This window comes from Anneissia japonica, unplaced genomic scaffold (genome assembly GCF_011630105.1).
Source record: "Anneissia japonica isolate Jap-2015-1 unplaced genomic scaffold, ASM1163010v1 scaffold2756_len2360902_cov194, whole genome shotgun sequence".
Taxonomy (NCBI): domain Eukaryota; kingdom Metazoa; phylum Echinodermata; class Crinoidea; order Comatulida; family Comatulidae; genus Anneissia; species Anneissia japonica.
The window spans coordinates 2,070,883-2,088,215 of NW_022719050.1; the positions used below are offsets into that span (position 1 = coordinate 2,070,883).

The following is a 17,333-nucleotide window of genomic DNA, read 5'->3' on the forward strand; positions in this document are numbered from 1 at the left end:
CTTGTCACATAAAATTTGCTAGTGTGAACAGAGCTTTAGGATATTTTCATAGCGATTATTCATCAAGTTTCATTCAAGAGAACTTCATACAACTCTCTGGCCATTGCTTTCAAATACTTTGGTAACATCTATAGAGTACTACAGTGTTACGTCACGATACCATGTGATACTACTCCGTTGCTATCACTGCAAACCATTGATCACAATTTCTAACGTAATTATTAAGATTGTTGTATCTTACTTTTTCTTTGTGAATTTTAATTGATGATTAAATGTGTGTTTGATAACTAATATAATGTGAGATTTTGTGGTTTTAGTACATTTTGATGGTAAAATATTAGATTTTAAAATGCCTATTCCAGAAAGCCTATGAAGTCATTCAGGTGTAATGGTCGGTAACCAACGTCTGTTGACAACAGAGAGCGCCACCTGGCGTTGTGATGACACGACTGTGGTACTCTATAAATATATAAATACAAAGTGCACTGATATATTGAGTTTTATCGATTGCTCAAGTGAAACAATTTGTTCAATTGAACCTCTAATACAATCGAACTTTTTTCTTAAAAATAAAACAATTTGGTGACTCTCAAGAGTCTGCTATTTCTCCTTTAAGCATATGATTGTAAAGTTTATGTAATACTGATACTAGAGGGCACAGGAGCGGAATTAGAGAGGGATATATAAAATGTTACAACATTTGATAACAACATAATCTGGAACACGAATCCTCACATATTAGATACTTATCTGTTACATCTACGCTTACATGTAGTATATGACTAAATTAAATGTTGGTTATACAAATACTAAATATTGCAATATTATGTAACAGCATATACATATACACAACAAATCAAACTATTATTGGATACATAGGCCTATAAATTTGTCTATATACAGTATATACATTGCATCTAGGCCTATACAAAATGGGTGCCCCCCTCATTCGAAATATTCAGGATCTGCCCCTGAACCTGTAGGTAAATCTACAATTGGTTAGCAGAATAGAGATGCATGTTAGTTTGATGAATGCCAGATTGCCTAATTTGGTAAATACAAATTATTTCTGATTCCATTTTTGCCAAAATTCAAAGCCACTGTGAAAATTATCGGAGGGTATCCGAAAAAGTAGTAAAATAAAGACAAAAAAAATTATTGTGTTGGCCATGCCCAACCGACCCAAATTTTATGAAATTCAGGGTCAGCATTTTATTTATTTTTTTTTACTACAACAAACAATTATTTTAATGAGTAATAAGGCGGTAATAGCATTGGCCTAGGATAAGGGCCACGGTCTAGCCTATTCTGCTGCATGGTACGCAATTCAAATTCAAAATTGTACGCGATTCAAATTCAAAAATGTTGTATTATTTGTGTATTTTACACTTTTAAGCGTGAACACATTTTCCTACCGACCTAAATGAGAGATCATGAGAAATTTGTTCTTCTTTCATATATTATCCTATTAATAGTAATAATAATAATAATAAAAAAAAAAAGTTTTCCTACCAACCTACCCATTTTTTGGATTTTTCAAAAACGTGACCAACACAAAAATTATTTTTTGGGCCTAAATGACAGAGAAGTAATTGAATTTTTGTTTTATGAGAGATCATGAGAAATTTGTTCTACTTTCAAATATTAATAGTAGTAATAATAATAATGTAACATTTTCTCAGTACAAAATTTAATCACTTGATTTATGTAATGGAATGAAATTTGCAACTATATCTATACTTTTTAAGTACTATCTATCTACATATATTCTCTTGAAGCAATTTTGAAATATAGAAATTATAACGCTAAATACATTAAATTCTCTGATTCTTTTATATAACACAACTTGCTTTTGAAAAATATCTGTACATAGTATTTTGTCAGCAGAAAGCATAAATTCATTTAAAATTGGTACCATTGCAAAAGATAATAAAATCTTTTTTCACAATTTTTACAATATAAATTAGTCATACATTTTATAGAGATTATTCCAGAATACATCTTTTAACAATAATAAATTTAATGTATGAATACCATTTTTTTCTTTTTCTTTCAGAAAATTTTATTTTACAGATAATTTATAATAGTACTTAATTTTAATATAATTTACAGCTTTGACATTGTTGATGTAATCTTGAAAACATTACTTTTTCATGTGGTATATATTTTGACCAATCAAGATGCTTCATCAGAATCTGATGTTTTCATACTTTCCACAGTAATATTTGAATTATCTTGACTATAATCTGTACTGCCGTAATGACTCTCTTCCGTATCTTTGATTTCATCTTGTACTTTAAAGGATTTGCTTTGTTTAATACGCCCTGCCTTGCGAACGTTTGACTGAAACTCATCAAATTGTGTGAAGTCTTTTCCACTCCATCTCTTCCAGACAAGCAGACGATATATATTTGTTCCTTCCACAGAATTTCCTTTGAGTTTTTCTAAGGACACCATTTTATCACAACCAACTGGAACCAAGCTCTCTGGATAACCTCTTGCAATATACCTAGATTTCTCTAACGACATGCATGCTATGAGTTCACTGCTTCTTCTGCCATACCTATTTTCTACAACATTAATGACCATTATCTCACCAGCTCTTGTGCAAACCCATAGTGTATCTTCTACAGCATGGACAGAAATTATTTTTGTCTTGCTAAGACATTCCTGGGGCTCAACTGTCCTGCTTCTTTCACGTACAAGCCTTTGAAAACCATTATGGGATACTGGAAGAGATGAGCAATTCCTATTCTGATTCCTCCTAGAGGTACTAGAGTCTTCAAAATGTTCCCAATTGAAGTATATTTTGTCATTGTCCTCGAAAATGGAACACAAACGTGATTCCCGGTCACTGTTGCTTCTTTGCAAGACCAACCTAGGATGATTAAACCGGGATCTGTTGGTGCCAACCTGATCTTCTGGGGGGAGGGTGCTTAGTAATGACTGAGTAGTCTTCTCTTGGCACTTAAATGTATCAACATAATATCTTGAAACAACATCAAATTGCAATATACTCGAGGAGCCATCGGTGCACCAGACTTGACCATTTGAATGATCTAGACTTCTTATGTGTGTGGAAGACTTTGGGAACACAGTTATAAAGTCTTTGGTCAGTGACATGTTTTTAACATTCACGATTCTAATGACATTTCCACAGCCAACCCAAAGTTCATCATTGTGATTAGTGAATACCATAGCCCTGCAAGGGCTGTTTCTATACACAGTTCCTAAACGACCGACAATAAATAATGTCTTTATATCCTTTATATCCAATTTGCCTGTACCATCTTGATTTAAGTCTAAACAACGATTAATAATAACCAGACTTCCATTTTCACGACCAGCAAATGTATACAATGTTTCTTCCCCAGTCTAAAAAATTGAAAATCAAAAATACTTACTAACATTAACAGTTTAAAAAGAAAACACATAAGTTAACTTCTAATGAAACTCAGATCAAAATTATTGTTTTCATGATACAATCTTTTATTACCCATAAAATATAACAGCCTTTGGCCTTGTAATTGCTATGGATTTCTTTCATTCTGATTTTCGTTTGAAAGTGAAAAACTTGTAATTAGATTTCAGTATTGGATTTTAATTTGTAGATAAACAGGTAGTAGCTAGAATTTGTGATACAAGCAACCTTTCCATTTCATTTTTCTTCAACCAGATAAATAAAACACCATTTAACAACATAAAAAAGAATAGGTATAAAAATACAGATACATTAAGGCCTATACAAACATTTTTTTTAATTAAATAGAATATCAGCACTATAAAAATATAAAACTCTATACACAAAAAAAAATTAACATTTACAATACACTAAATACATACTGGACAATATAAATACATTAAAAAGTATAATCTTAAAATGGAGATATCTTAACAAGATAAAACAAATTACTTACACTTCCAACTTTAAGGTTTAACAGACAGCATACAGGAGAATCCATCTTAAAATTATGTGGTGGACCTACAATTGCCCCATCATCTTGAGTAGAATAAAACTGGAGAAATTCCTGATGAAGATTAGAAGAACAAAATACATTCAAAATAAAACTTGATAAGCATTGGTCTGCGTATGGACTAGGCAGTGAATCCTCACATGAACTCTGACCTTAGACCCACCAGCAGGGGAAAGGTTTAGTGTGGGCCCCAAGGCACAAAACATTTTTTGGGGGAACCTTGTCAATCTGGAGGGGCCCATCATTAGGGGACCCATGCTATTATTGAGGGCCCATGATATTAATTATTATTTTTGAAAAAAAAATAGTGAAAAAAATGCTACCTGCAATTTCAAACCCCCCCCCCTCCCGGTAAGCCTGGGCCCCAGGGATCTTTCCCTCTACCCCCCTTTCAGTGGTACTGCCCACCAGAATACCTTGAAGCTTATGGACCCCAGGTCTTCAATTAAGAAATCTTGGTTTACAGACATGATGGATGACATATCAACCATTAAATTCTGTTTCAATGAGACTTTTATAGTGTATCCAATTTAAACAATTTACATACGAACAAAAACAAGCTTAGAACCCACTGCACTGACGGTCGTTGGCCAACACAATTCCACAGAGTACACATTGCAACGACATTCATGCAAAAATTCGCTTTTAATGATGATCTGCTAAAACTGCCGCTGAAAATCAGCAGAGTCAGACAGCATCGTGTCATCAAATGCTCACAGAAATCGGAGCTGGATTCATCGCTTGACAGCCGTACAGCCATTGTATGATGCTGTGTATGCCCAGCATTGAAATACGGCAAACAAAATATTAAAATACAAAATGTTGATATTTCTTTGAATAATCTATGTGTGTTTATGTTCGAAATATATTTGGGTGCTATTCTTTTTACATGTCCCTTCACCCTAGTCATATGAAAATGCATTGTCAACAAAAATTTATTTTGTAAATGTTTTGCATGTTGATAAAAAGTGTCAAAAAGTAGTACTGCGTGCATTAAATGTATCTTGTATAAAAACACCACAGCATGGAATCAGATGCCCTATGTATGAGGAACAGTACGTATTCACCAATCTACATTCATGTATTTGTTTATTCGTCCTTTCATCCATCCATCCACATACCCACCCACACACAAATACAAAAAAAGTAGTGGCTATTATTATACTTGCCTTAAACCAATTCCTAATTCTGATTGGATGATAGAATTAGGAAATTTGGCTTAAGACTGGTGCAATAACAGACACTGCCAAAAAAAACTCAAAGTCTTACATTGGTGCCTAGCCAAATGCCACCATATCCTTCCAACATACAGTTGACCTTTGGCCCAGAACATGGAATTGCTGATATCTTCAGTGTTTCCATGTCAACAATCCGACAAAAACGGTTCTGGTCATTTCCATTTGATGTCCAAATCCAGAGAAGTGTATGGTCCTTAAAGATTTATTTTTTTAAAGAATTAGGCCAGGTATACAAAAAGATTACTGACGTTATCATCTACTTAAAATTGTATAAAAAGCATCCAGTTATTAAGCTCCCTCAAATATGATATTTATAACATTTGGTGTTCACTTTGTGAAATTTAATCATTGACAGTAATGTATTTACCAGCCAATTGGGTTAATACCGATCATGGGCATCGTACTTAAAGAACATTTAGACTGCAACCTGCCGCCAATGAATGAGAGCAAAGTCATTATAGAATTTATGCAACCTGTAGTATACAGCCCAAAAGCACTTCAAGCGCCACTGTGCCAGACGGCCACAGGCTAACTGCAGATGAATGGTTAGCTTAGTGCTGAATACAATGGAAAAGCAGCAAATGCAACATCATCATCTTCTGTTTAAAATAATGACCACTGGCTGGAACGCTTTGCCCACAGCAAAGTACGAGCAAAGGTGCACTGACAGTGATCGATATTGTATGCAACAGTTTAAAGGAAATTAATAATTTATACATCACTTAATTGCAAAGGAGATTTTTTTTTTTCAAATTAGGAAACTATAAAACTTACTTAAATTACCTCAACATAGAAAATATAGTTTAAATACTGTTCTGAGTACTTTCTTATTGAGGAGAAATGAAATGGAATATGGCACTTTTTATTATGCAGAAACATGGTATGCTATTACATATATTTTCTAAGTCTCTTCAATATGTTTGAATTCATATCATTCACTCAAAATAGTATTCTTAGTTTGGCAATCAAATCTCCCATTCAAATATCTCGGTATATTATCTTACTATCCCTTCAGAATTATGAAAATGGCATACGGCTCGTAAATTTCAATTTGTTACAGACATGATTCAAACACCAAGCCCCTGGGGAGGCTAGTCTTTCAGACTGATTGTGCCACCCAGGTTAGATATTGTGAATATATAAATAAAAGCAATCAGCGCTTTGAAAAAATGCTGTGAGAAAAAAAAAATATAAAACATTTAAAAATTTTAACTTACTATATTAAACTACTCTAGTGATTCTCCGATGCCAATGAGAACATAAATTAAATTAGCATAAAATATTCAAGTTAAATAGGCCTAGGCCTATCAATAAAATTTATATTTGAAAATATAAATGTACAAACTCATCAATGAAATCGATTAATAGTTAAAAGATAAAAACATTAAAAATACAATAAAAATTGAAATAGAAGAATTGCAGCAAAACACTAATGTTAAAATATTCAATTTACAAGGGTGAAATGTGAGATGAAATATCAAAATAGAATTATTGCTAAGCATAAAATAGTTAAAGTTCTGATAAAGGAATCAATTCCAAAAACAAGTTCATCACAGACATCAACAGTTTATCATAAACTCTCGGAAAGTTATTAAAAACGTGAAATTTAAAACTACTAGTACACGAGTGTGTATAAATTTAAGATGATCTAGTATGCCTAGTATTAAAAATTCATTCTACTGTTAAGGTATTAACTTCTAAATTTTAACAGTCTGCTAATTTACAATCCAGTGGGCGTTAGTGGGGTAGATATAAGCGTGATTGGTAATTCCATTTTTATTATGCTAAAAGGTTAAGCATCAAGGAAACTTTGGTATTTATCAGTTTATCCAGAAATAGAAACAGAAAATATTTACATTATATCTCTTACAAACAAAATTTGTGAGAAGTATAAAAACACATACCTTAGATGAATAAGCACAATCAATAACATCGTCATTGTTCTCAACACGATAAATGTTCTCCAAACATAGAAAGCTAGGATCCTTCATTTTTTCAGAGATTTGCCCCGAATTTGGTCGATCAGTTGGTTTACCATGCCAGCATGACTTCATAAGGTCTTCCATAAACGGAAAAGAAGGTTCTTGTGTGAACTCTATGAATGTGAACTTTGGCCGCTCTCCTTGCTTTATCTTATTTCGCACATCAAGAGATGACTTCAGTTCAACCAATGGCCAGCGGCCTGACATCAAGTTGTAGAGAAGCATTCCATACGAAAATATATCAATCTACAAGAGTGAAATAATTTTTTTATTTTATTGATATAACATTTTTTTAGAAAACTGAATAAAAACATTATGATGAAAAATGCAAAAATCCATAAAAATATTGATGTTTTTCTTTGATATTTTAAAGCATCTGTAACACTTGGTTGTTGCACAAACAAAATAAAATAAATATACGTTTTACTATATTACCTGTTTATCATAGGCACCCAGGGAAATTTCTGGGGCTGAAAATGCGGGATTTCCAGCCTCACCTTCAGCTTGGTGTAAAAAGCTAATTTTGGAGATTCCATAATCAGCAATCTTGATGTTAATCGGGTCCTGGGGATTCAGTGACCAGACCAAAACATTGTCAGTTTTCAGGTCACAATGGATAACACTCTTCCCATGCATGTAGTCCATGGCTGCCATGATCTGATGTGCAATCTTGAAAGTGATGGTAGGGTTCAAAATGCACCCTCTTAAACGAGACCCAAATCTGACTGTTTGCTTTGTATTTTCAAGTTCCCTTTCCAGCAAAGACTTCAGATCTCCAAGTGGTGCACATTCCATTGCAAAGCAAACACCTTTTATAGAAACACCAACTAACTGGATAATGCAAGGATGCTTTAAACGAGTCATTGTAGCCACTTCACTGCGAAGATTTGAAAACTTGGCAACAACTTCAGTTTTTAAAGCCATTATTCTGTCAGTATCTTGAATTGAGGATCCGGTTGAAGGTGTTAGACTGGCAGAGCTGCATGAGGAGGTGCAAGAGGAAGTTCGACTGTGGACACCAGTGTTACAGCACGGTGTGATCACATACTCTGACATGCCTTGCAAAGTAAGGAATCTTTCAACATTTAAGAACTGCTTGACTGCAAGGTTACGATCGTTGTGAACACATTTGAATACTGATCCATACCCTCCTCTTCCAAGTCGATCTTCTTTATCAATTTCAAATCCTTCTTCGTCCAGAGAAGGGACCTTCAGGTCAAGCATGTAGATATCAGGAATGATCATTTGCAATGAGATGGGTCCATTATGCTTCTTGCAATGTGCTTCTTTGACCATAGTTGCAGAAAAAACACAATCTTCGAAGGTGAAGAACTTTTGATGGTTAAGATCACTTGGTGTGTATAGGGATCCCCTCCGACCATTGTCACACACTGGACATGGTATCAGGATTTCCATAATTTTTTCTCCATTCTTTTCATTAATATCTGTAAGACCTAAGGGTATGAATTAAAAATATTGATAATAATAATAATAACAATAATAATAATAATAATAATAATAATAATAATAATATGGTAATTAGAATAATGATAATGATACTATTGATAAAATAAATTAAAAAGATAATACTGTAATAATAATAATATTAATAATAATTACAGAGTTGATAGTTATAAGATCTTTCTATGTAGTTAACAGGTAACAATATTTCTCAGATGAGATTACGATTTGTGAGACAAGACACGAAATAACACATTATTTTTAATTGTTACGGTAACAATTTTAAATCATTATTGCATCAGTCCTAACCATAATTAAAACATGTGAAAACATTTTTATAAAATATATTGATAATACATGTTGTTTCCTTCAAATGTTTTGTTGTTTTGCCCCCGTGGCAGCAAATTAGTGGATTAGAATACTAAAAATTGCCATTAATTTTGCATTGGAATAGAGATTAGTTCAGCATTCCGAGATTTAGTTCCGCATTCTCATTGTTTGCAGCCCCACCCCCACCAGTCTGAAACCAGAATACACCCCTGCCCTGTTAAGGCAAGCCATACAAACAGGTTATCATCTGAATTTCATACTATTGTTGTTAATAATATTTTGCATCCTGTGAGTTGGCTCACTGCATGCATCTCATATGGGAAAAGGCCAAACTATTATTATTATTATTGTTATAAATCCATCATTAATCATTAATATTATAAAAATTATATCATGAAGTACATCAGTGTTATTAAAACAAATGGTAGCAAATACCTGGAAAGACATCATGAATAAGGTTGTCGATATGATCAACAATAAACCCAATAGCTGAGAAATTGGAGTCTTGTCGAGTAACGCCGATTAAAACAGCAGGCGTTCCATTCACAGTTGCTGACTTAACAAAGAAGTGGCCGCTCGTTTCGAATACTACAAGGCCTTCTTGCCAATACAGTTCTTGTCTGGTTTTTCCACCAATCTCTGGATTTCTTTTACGACTATTGAAAAAGAAAAGGACAAGTAACATATAAGTATAAACATAAAGTATTTTTGTATGTAATACAGGGGTGCTGCAAAGGGTTCCTACACAGGGGTGCTGCACAGGGGCCCTGCACAAGGGTTCTCCACAGGGGTCCTGCCCAGGGATCCTGCAGATGCTAAAGGTTAATAGGGTACTTCTTAAATAAATTAAAGATAGAAAAGCTCACTATATTGGTCAAATACAAAAGCAGTACTGTTTAATGTAACAAAATTGAAGCGGGGTAGAGGAAATACATGCTTGCCAATATCACTTTTAAAAAGCTTTAAAAAAGTATGGTCTATTGTGTATGTATGCAAGGCTTAACTTGTTTCAATATATTACTGTATGTAACTCCAAAAATATGTAATGGATGTTGGCTTTTGTCATCGTAAACATCTCAAATGTAGGCTCAGTACCCTGTATCCCAAAATTATCTCTAATGAATCACTGTACATGCTGCTTGACAAACACAAAACCACTTTCAGGGCGTACTAACCGTTCAAGATGGAATAATTATTAGGCCATATTTTTCTCTTAAGTGAATCTTTCTTACTATAATCAGCTCTTAAATTTGCTTTAACAGACTTTCTGGTCTTAAAGGTTGACATATTAAAATATCAACTTGTTTAAATGCAATGACCTTCACCATCATAATTTTACACTTTATTAAACAAGATCTGCCCTATCTGCTAATAGTTACATGGAATATGGAATAACTGCATTTAGTCCCTAAAACAAGATTTAAAAAAAAAATAACGATAGATGAGGATATAAAAAAATTTCCACTCCATAAGCCTTCCAGTGTATCAGTCCATTTTGAATGATGTACTGCTTATTGAAGTGAAGGAAACGAAAGTAAGAAACTAAAAATAAGCAATTTTAATAGTAACATTAATCAGTTATACAAGGCCAAATAAGCAAATTACCAATATTATATTAATATGTTATCATCCCAGTTACTAATAAGCAGATGGCAGTCAACGTGTTAATGATTTATACATACTGTATCACTATAAATAAAGATAATATTTACTTTCTCCTTGTCAACCCAAATCTGGCACGATGTTTCCTTGTGCTCATCATCCCACGGTCACCCTGTAGACTTATAATGAGCTTTGACAGCAGTCGGTTCCAGAATCCTACGGGAATGTACGCCATCTTATACACTCGTTTGATCTCCTTAATACCGATCGCAGTTGTAAACTCATGGTCTGATTTATGTCCTGGTTCCTGTTTTGGCAACTTGCATGGAACTAGAAGTCTGAAATTTATTTAAACAATAATGTATACATAATAAGCTACTAGTATATCAATTATTATTGTTATCTGGCCATTTATTGGAACATATAAGAGTGAATCCAGGAGTGAATGTAAGGGTGTAAGAGTGAATGTTGGAAATCAATCCAAACATGGGTTGATTTCCAACAAATTCAGATATTCAATGATTTTACGCAAATAATGAAATACAGTATTAACAAACCTTCTCTCGTCTATTTTGATGGCTATTTCAAATTTAGCCAACAAGTGTAAGTACTGTTCGAACCAGTCATCATTTTCTTCAGAATTGTGATACTTCTCTTTCACCACTTCAATTTTAACTTTTCCATTTTGAAACATGTCACTTGGAATTTTAAGCACGATACTCAGCATTTTGCACAACCAGGCTGGACTAAGAAAATACACTGTATCCATGCTATTCAAGTTGTCATGGTAATGGAGAACTGTTCCAGTGTCACAAAGAAACTGCACAGCTAATGAGGAAAGATAATTATACAGAAATTATAAATATATACATTGGAAAAAAATATGCATATTGGCAAATAAGAACATACTGTAATACACTGTACATTATTCAATTTCCTTTCAGCAGTCACCTCCCCTGCCCCCTCTACCCCTCCCTTCCTAGTGAAAACACTCTCCTTTTACAGGGAAGCTATGTAAATTGTTAGCCATATTGTATTATATCGTAAAAATACATATAGAGTAAATATATACAATCCATATTTTTCAATAAAAGCTTTAATATTAAGTAAATAATTAAAAAATCAATTTTATTGTCAAAATGTTTTAGCACCAATCACATACAGTATATATCAATAAACCTTTTTCAATGTGTATCCCCAATAAATGCTGTCACGTATAGGAATCTATGTTTAAATCAATTAATTATTGTCACAGAAATTCATAAGACTAACTGGGACAATATCTTTACCTTTTCTAAGCTCTTCATCCGTTTCCAGATCAAGGCGATGTATTTGAACCATATCTGTCAAGCTGGCCTCGGTCAAATAAGGAGGACGGTGTGATTTTGTCAGCATAGAAGCCTCTTCTTGAATGATTTTTCGCAGTGAGATGTAGCTTCGGGGAACCTACAGAAAAAAAAAAAATATTTTTTGTTAACTTATTGTGAAAGATAAAGGTCTTTAAAATGAAAATGAATACAAAATTTATCTAATATAATGCATAACAAAAAATTATAGCATGCAAATAAAAATTCTTATTACGCTAACATGAAAGATAAATCACAAATCATCATAAATTTAGTAATTTTGAAAATATACCACATGTCACAAAATATTGAAAACCTCAAAGAAGTTAAGAAATAAGAACTCTGAATAGCTTTAAATATGTTAATAATTTACGATGGTACACATATTTTTTTTTAACACTGCATTTGCTGATTTACAGTAATTTTACAAAAGAAATCCTTAAAGTACCAGCCAACTGAAAGGTAAATGCAAAAACATAAAACTCACTAGTCTACCAATAACAGGCCCTTGTCCCTTAGGAAGCTTAAATTCACAGGCAATATCGTAAACCGTCTTCTTCAGTTCTTTGACTCCACTTCCCTGTGGACTACTGGCATTGACACATCTGAAGATGATGTTCTTTGGATATCCAGTGCTGTAAAAGTACCGCTCTTTGATGAGTGAGTGTAATCTTGTGTATGTCTCATTCCAGTTTTCTCCACTTGATGATAACTTGTCCATATGGGTACCAACAATTACAACCAAATTGTTCACAGACCTAGCCTAAAAAAGTATTTAAAAAAAAAACCAAATCATTGAGATCCTAATTAAAATAATGGAGTACAATAGGGATTAACTGCTTAAAAAAAGAAATATTATTATGAATATCTGAAAGTAGTTTATGGTATTAAAAAAATACAGAAAACTATTAGCATCTTTGTGTATAACCAGAAAACACCAAATTTACCAATATGTCATTAACTCCTCAATTGTATGACCTTATCACCCTAACCATTTTCTCCAAATTATACATAAATTACCTATAATCTCCATATAGATCACCATCAACTCAAGTGTCAATGGCACGTTCCTTTGTACTTAAATAGCAACGTGCAAAACAATCGCAAAATTTATATACGACCTTACTGCCTTGTTGAAATTGCAAATTCTTTTTAATTAAAATCAAGTATTGAAAATTACAAAAAAATTGAAACCTTTACATTATGCATTAAGCTACAATTTTTCAAATTAATGATATCTAATTAATTACTAACGATTACTGTAAAGCCCTTTATTTTTGCGGCCATTTAATTTCATGATTTTACAATTATTTTGCACCCTTTTATTTTCGCAATTTTACAATTTCCTGTCGTTTTTTATGCATCCTTAATTTTTGCGATCATCGTCTTTTCACGAAAATCACAAAAATGAAGGGCATGCGAAAATAAAGTGCTTTACAATATTACATTTTGAAAGAAATGATACATATTTTAATCTTCATTAGGAAGCTTATATGCCTTTTGTCACTTTCATCATGGTGGAACTAATTCTTCTGTGCTTTCATGCAATCAATTATTATCTTATCAACAATATTTATTCTGTCTGTCAAGAGCAAACTCTCATCTTACTTTCATTATTATTGTGCTCATGATTTTAATTCTCTGATTTTGATTTTCAATAATAGGCTCAGTTGCTGGGAAGTTTTATTAAATAAATTACAATGAATTAAAATTGAAATAAATAAACTGAAATTACAGACACCACTAGTCATTGAGCTTACTGTTCAGTGATCTTTGAATTACAGGTTTTTTACCCTAACTGCCTGAATATTATTAAATACAGGTACTGGACAACATACAAATATAAAGTAATTTTATTCCTCTTAAAATCTATTTTGGATTTTGGCAAATGCTATATTTTCGTTATCTATTTTTGATATCTGTGCATTTTAAACCACTTAATAGTTGATTATGTTCACTCTTGGTTTTCCTTCCTCTAGATCTGTCTGTTTCTCTATTTAATTCACTTTCTATTAGTTACTTCTTACCTGAATGTTTTGAAGCCAAGGTCCCAGGTTTTCAACTCCATCCTCATCGTCTCTTACATCCCACACAACAAGGAACAGTGTATTACTAGTCATAAGGCTTTGGTGGACCAGTGACAGCTCAGGAGAGCATTTCAGATCAAAGATATTGAAGGATATATCTGATGCCTGTGAACACTGCAACTACAAGAAAATAATTAAAAAGAGACATTAAAATATCTTGGTATAAATACAGATTATACATTATTATATATTATGCAACTATCCTTAACACTCTGCCCGCTAACACGTAGATCTCAGTGTATGGTAACACAATGCCTGGCCGCCAAACATCTCCGTGTTTCAGTTTTTACGGAATCCAATAGATGGGGTAATTACCGACATGTACCAACAATTTGAACACTATTCAGTTCGGACCGTAAGTATTTCACTATTTGTTTGTTTACATTAGCATAGCGATATTTATTTACTTTCACGAAATCGCGATTATCTCAGCTTTGTTGTGCGAAATTTCGTAAATCTCCAAAAGTGAGTCATTTTCATTTTACTGTTATGGGTTACAGATTGTGATTAGAGTAAAGTGTTTGTCTGACCGTTTTTTTCTTCTGGTCTGTCTTTCTAATCTGTTTTCCTATTTTTAGGCGGACCCAACACAAGGTTGTTATCTTCTCGGGCATTTGCCTTCTTCCTTGCATTAAATTTAAGTTATACAGCTTCACAATTTCTGAATTTTGTAACATGAATCATTTTTATTTAAGATTATTAGTATATCACTACAACTTCTGTATATCAAACTTGTTTAACTTTTGCATGTACCATCTTCTCAAGTAAGAAAATAAATTTTTATTTGAATTTGAATAAAATTATATTTTTTTTAAATGAACTAAAATACAAGGAGAGCAGAGATAGAATTGAACCAATGACCAAAGCCTTCCATGGTTGAGTGCATACATGCAATGGAAATAAATCACACCCCACTATTTTTGTTTGTTTAAAGATTATTTAGGTTCTGTTTTATTTAGTCTTACCTTATTAATGAGAGCGTATCCCAGGCATTCCCTCTCACTAATGTCCCAGACACACTCATTTATGACAACTCCAGCCTCAAAATCCTCTTGCCATTTCAGGTTGGTCAATGATGATATGAGAGTCGTCTTCCCTGCATACTAGTGGCAATGATGATAAATGGTAAAAAGTATTATAAAGTTAATAATAAGTACATCAAGCAGTACATAAAAATAAACAGGTATGACAAGTAAGCGTAATATGTTTTGCGATTACAAAATCACTATCATGTTTCGTATTTAAAATTAATATATATTGCATACATAATATATTTATCTATTCAATATACATATATAAAAAAAATACATATACTGTAATAAATACAATACCTTTGGTCCAATGACCATCATTTTCATTGTGTTAAATTCAACAGACATCCGATGACGATTTGTTAGGAACTTCAACAGATTCCTGGTATACAAGCCATTAGGGTTTGAGATAATTGCCTGGATACCTTGCGGTTGGGTAATGGGAGCTCCGTTCAAATTTAAGCGTGTAAGATTCTTGAGCTCCCCTAACTTGTCTGGTAGCCTTGTCAGTCCATTACAACTATTATTTGTACATCAAAAAAAATTAGAAATATAGTACAATTATTACTGATAGACAACTCTGCATTACCTAAAGGTAAAGGTAAGGTTAAAAGTAGAGGAATAAACCATAACTTGCAGCGTCATTTTGCTGAATTGCGTATGGGCATGGTCCATGACTACCTAGCAGCCGTAAAAAGGCGCTTACAGTAGCTACATTTGCCAAATGAACCATAACATCGGGGTAAAGCCCTACTCTTCCGAAAGATGCAATGGGTTCTTTGAAGTGTACACAAGCCAGATGGCGTTCTACATAAAATCTTGTGGGCCAACGAACATTCGATGCAGTGGGTATCCGGCTTAAAGATTAGACTACAATTCAAAGTTGTACACTTACCCATGAAGGTCAAGCTCCCAAAGGTTCTCCATTTTGCAAATACTCATGGGAAGGTAGTTGATCTGGCAGGCAGCCAAGCGGAGATACTGAAGCGACCGGAAGAACTTGGCGGGAAACTCTAACTTTGTTTTAGTAGTCCTCAAGTCAAGGTAGAACTGTGATGGTGGACAAGATGGATTAATCACGGGTGACTTTGACACCGGCGACCTTGACATTGGCGATCTTGACCTTGGTGACCTAGGAAGTGGTAGCCTATGGAAAAGTTCATAGTTCATACTTGAATAAATTTTTAAATAACGTTTTCACGATATAGTTATTGGTCCATTTTAAATACCTGTATTCTATTTAAAAAAAAAAAAAAACTACATTAACATTGATTATAATTTATATCAATAACACAGAAAGACCAAAGCAAAACTTTGATACACTTACAGTAAAAAAAATGAATATGACTAAAACAATATATTATTATGTTAATATATTTTGTAATTTATAGTAATGAAAAGATGAAAATATTGCAAACATGTCTTACTTATCATTGATGTGAAATGCATTTAAATTACTACACATAACAATAAAATCAAAGGACCTACAACAAATCAGGGTCATCTTCTTGATGGATCAATGGGTTGTATGACAAGTCCAGTTCCTGAAGTCCAAATATTGTCCACTCTTGAGGATCTGGCAGTTCTCTTATGAAATTTGAAGCAAGCTTCAATACCTTGAGTGAAACAAGCTTTGTAACCGTTGCAGGTACCTCTTTAAGAGTATTGTTGCTGCAGTCGAGTTCTGCGAGTGTTCCTTCCCAGTAATCATGCATATTACGCTGTTCTTCCATTATATTATTTGACTCTGCAGACAAAGTTCTCTGAAAGATAAGATAATACAATTTTATTTTTAATTTGCTATGCTTTTTTAACTACAGTAGAGCCCCTCCTTATATATATATATTTTTTTACCACTATTGAATTGAGTTGACTTGAATTTATTTGGTGTAAATACCAAGGATAGCCCACGGAAGTCTAGAAGAAGACTTATTTCCAGTGGGGCCATTCTAGTGGTAATTGGGCAGTACACTGGGAGACAATCCCCTACTCTTTTCTGAAGAGTGTACTGCGTTCTTTAACGTGCACATGGGCCATCAATGCACACGGACCAATGACTTAAATGTCTCATCCAAAAGACGGTGCGCTATTGTAACTTGTATTTCAGCCCTCCAGCTGAAACACAAGAAAAGGCAGTAATGGGAATTTAACCGGGGACCTAGAGATCTCTACGGTTCAGCGCACACACAGTGGCTACCACCAGATTAGCCGACTGAGCTAAGCTGCTCTATGACCAACCCTTAATAGGGGTTCTACTGTGTATATTGCAATACACTACAAAT

General features: G+C 33.4%; 1 protein-coding gene across 1 annotated transcript in view; it reads right to left on the reverse strand.

The window, feature by feature from the left end:
* Nucleotides 1–357: 357 nt before the first annotated feature.
* LOC117110753 (leucine-rich repeat serine/threonine-protein kinase 1-like) overlaps nt 358–17,333 on the reverse strand; it is a 40,521-nt gene continuing 23,545 nt past the window's right edge. Inside the window, exons 9-23 of the mRNA XM_033253550.1 lie at nt 16,540–16,814; nt 15,947–16,198; nt 15,352–15,571; nt 14,986–15,123; nt 13,961–14,140; nt 12,421–12,696; nt 11,877–12,033; nt 11,145–11,415; nt 10,698–10,925; nt 9,421–9,641; nt 7,630–8,648; nt 7,117–7,440; nt 5,244–5,405; nt 3,918–4,028; nt 358–3,375 (exon numbers count right to left, since the gene is read on the reverse strand). Of these exons, the coding sequence (XP_033109441.1) occupies nt 2,176–3,375; nt 3,918–4,028; nt 5,244–5,405; nt 7,117–7,440; nt 7,630–8,648; nt 9,421–9,641; nt 10,698–10,925; nt 11,145–11,415; nt 11,877–12,033; nt 12,421–12,696; nt 13,961–14,140; nt 14,986–15,123; nt 15,352–15,571; nt 15,947–16,198; nt 16,540–16,814 (5,034 nt within the window). The 3' untranslated portion in view covers nt 358–2,175. The remainder of the gene's footprint in view (nt 3,376–3,917; nt 4,029–5,243; nt 5,406–7,116; nt 7,441–7,629; nt 8,649–9,420; nt 9,642–10,697; nt 10,926–11,144; nt 11,416–11,876; nt 12,034–12,420; nt 12,697–13,960; nt 14,141–14,985; nt 15,124–15,351; nt 15,572–15,946; nt 16,199–16,539; nt 16,815–17,333) is intronic.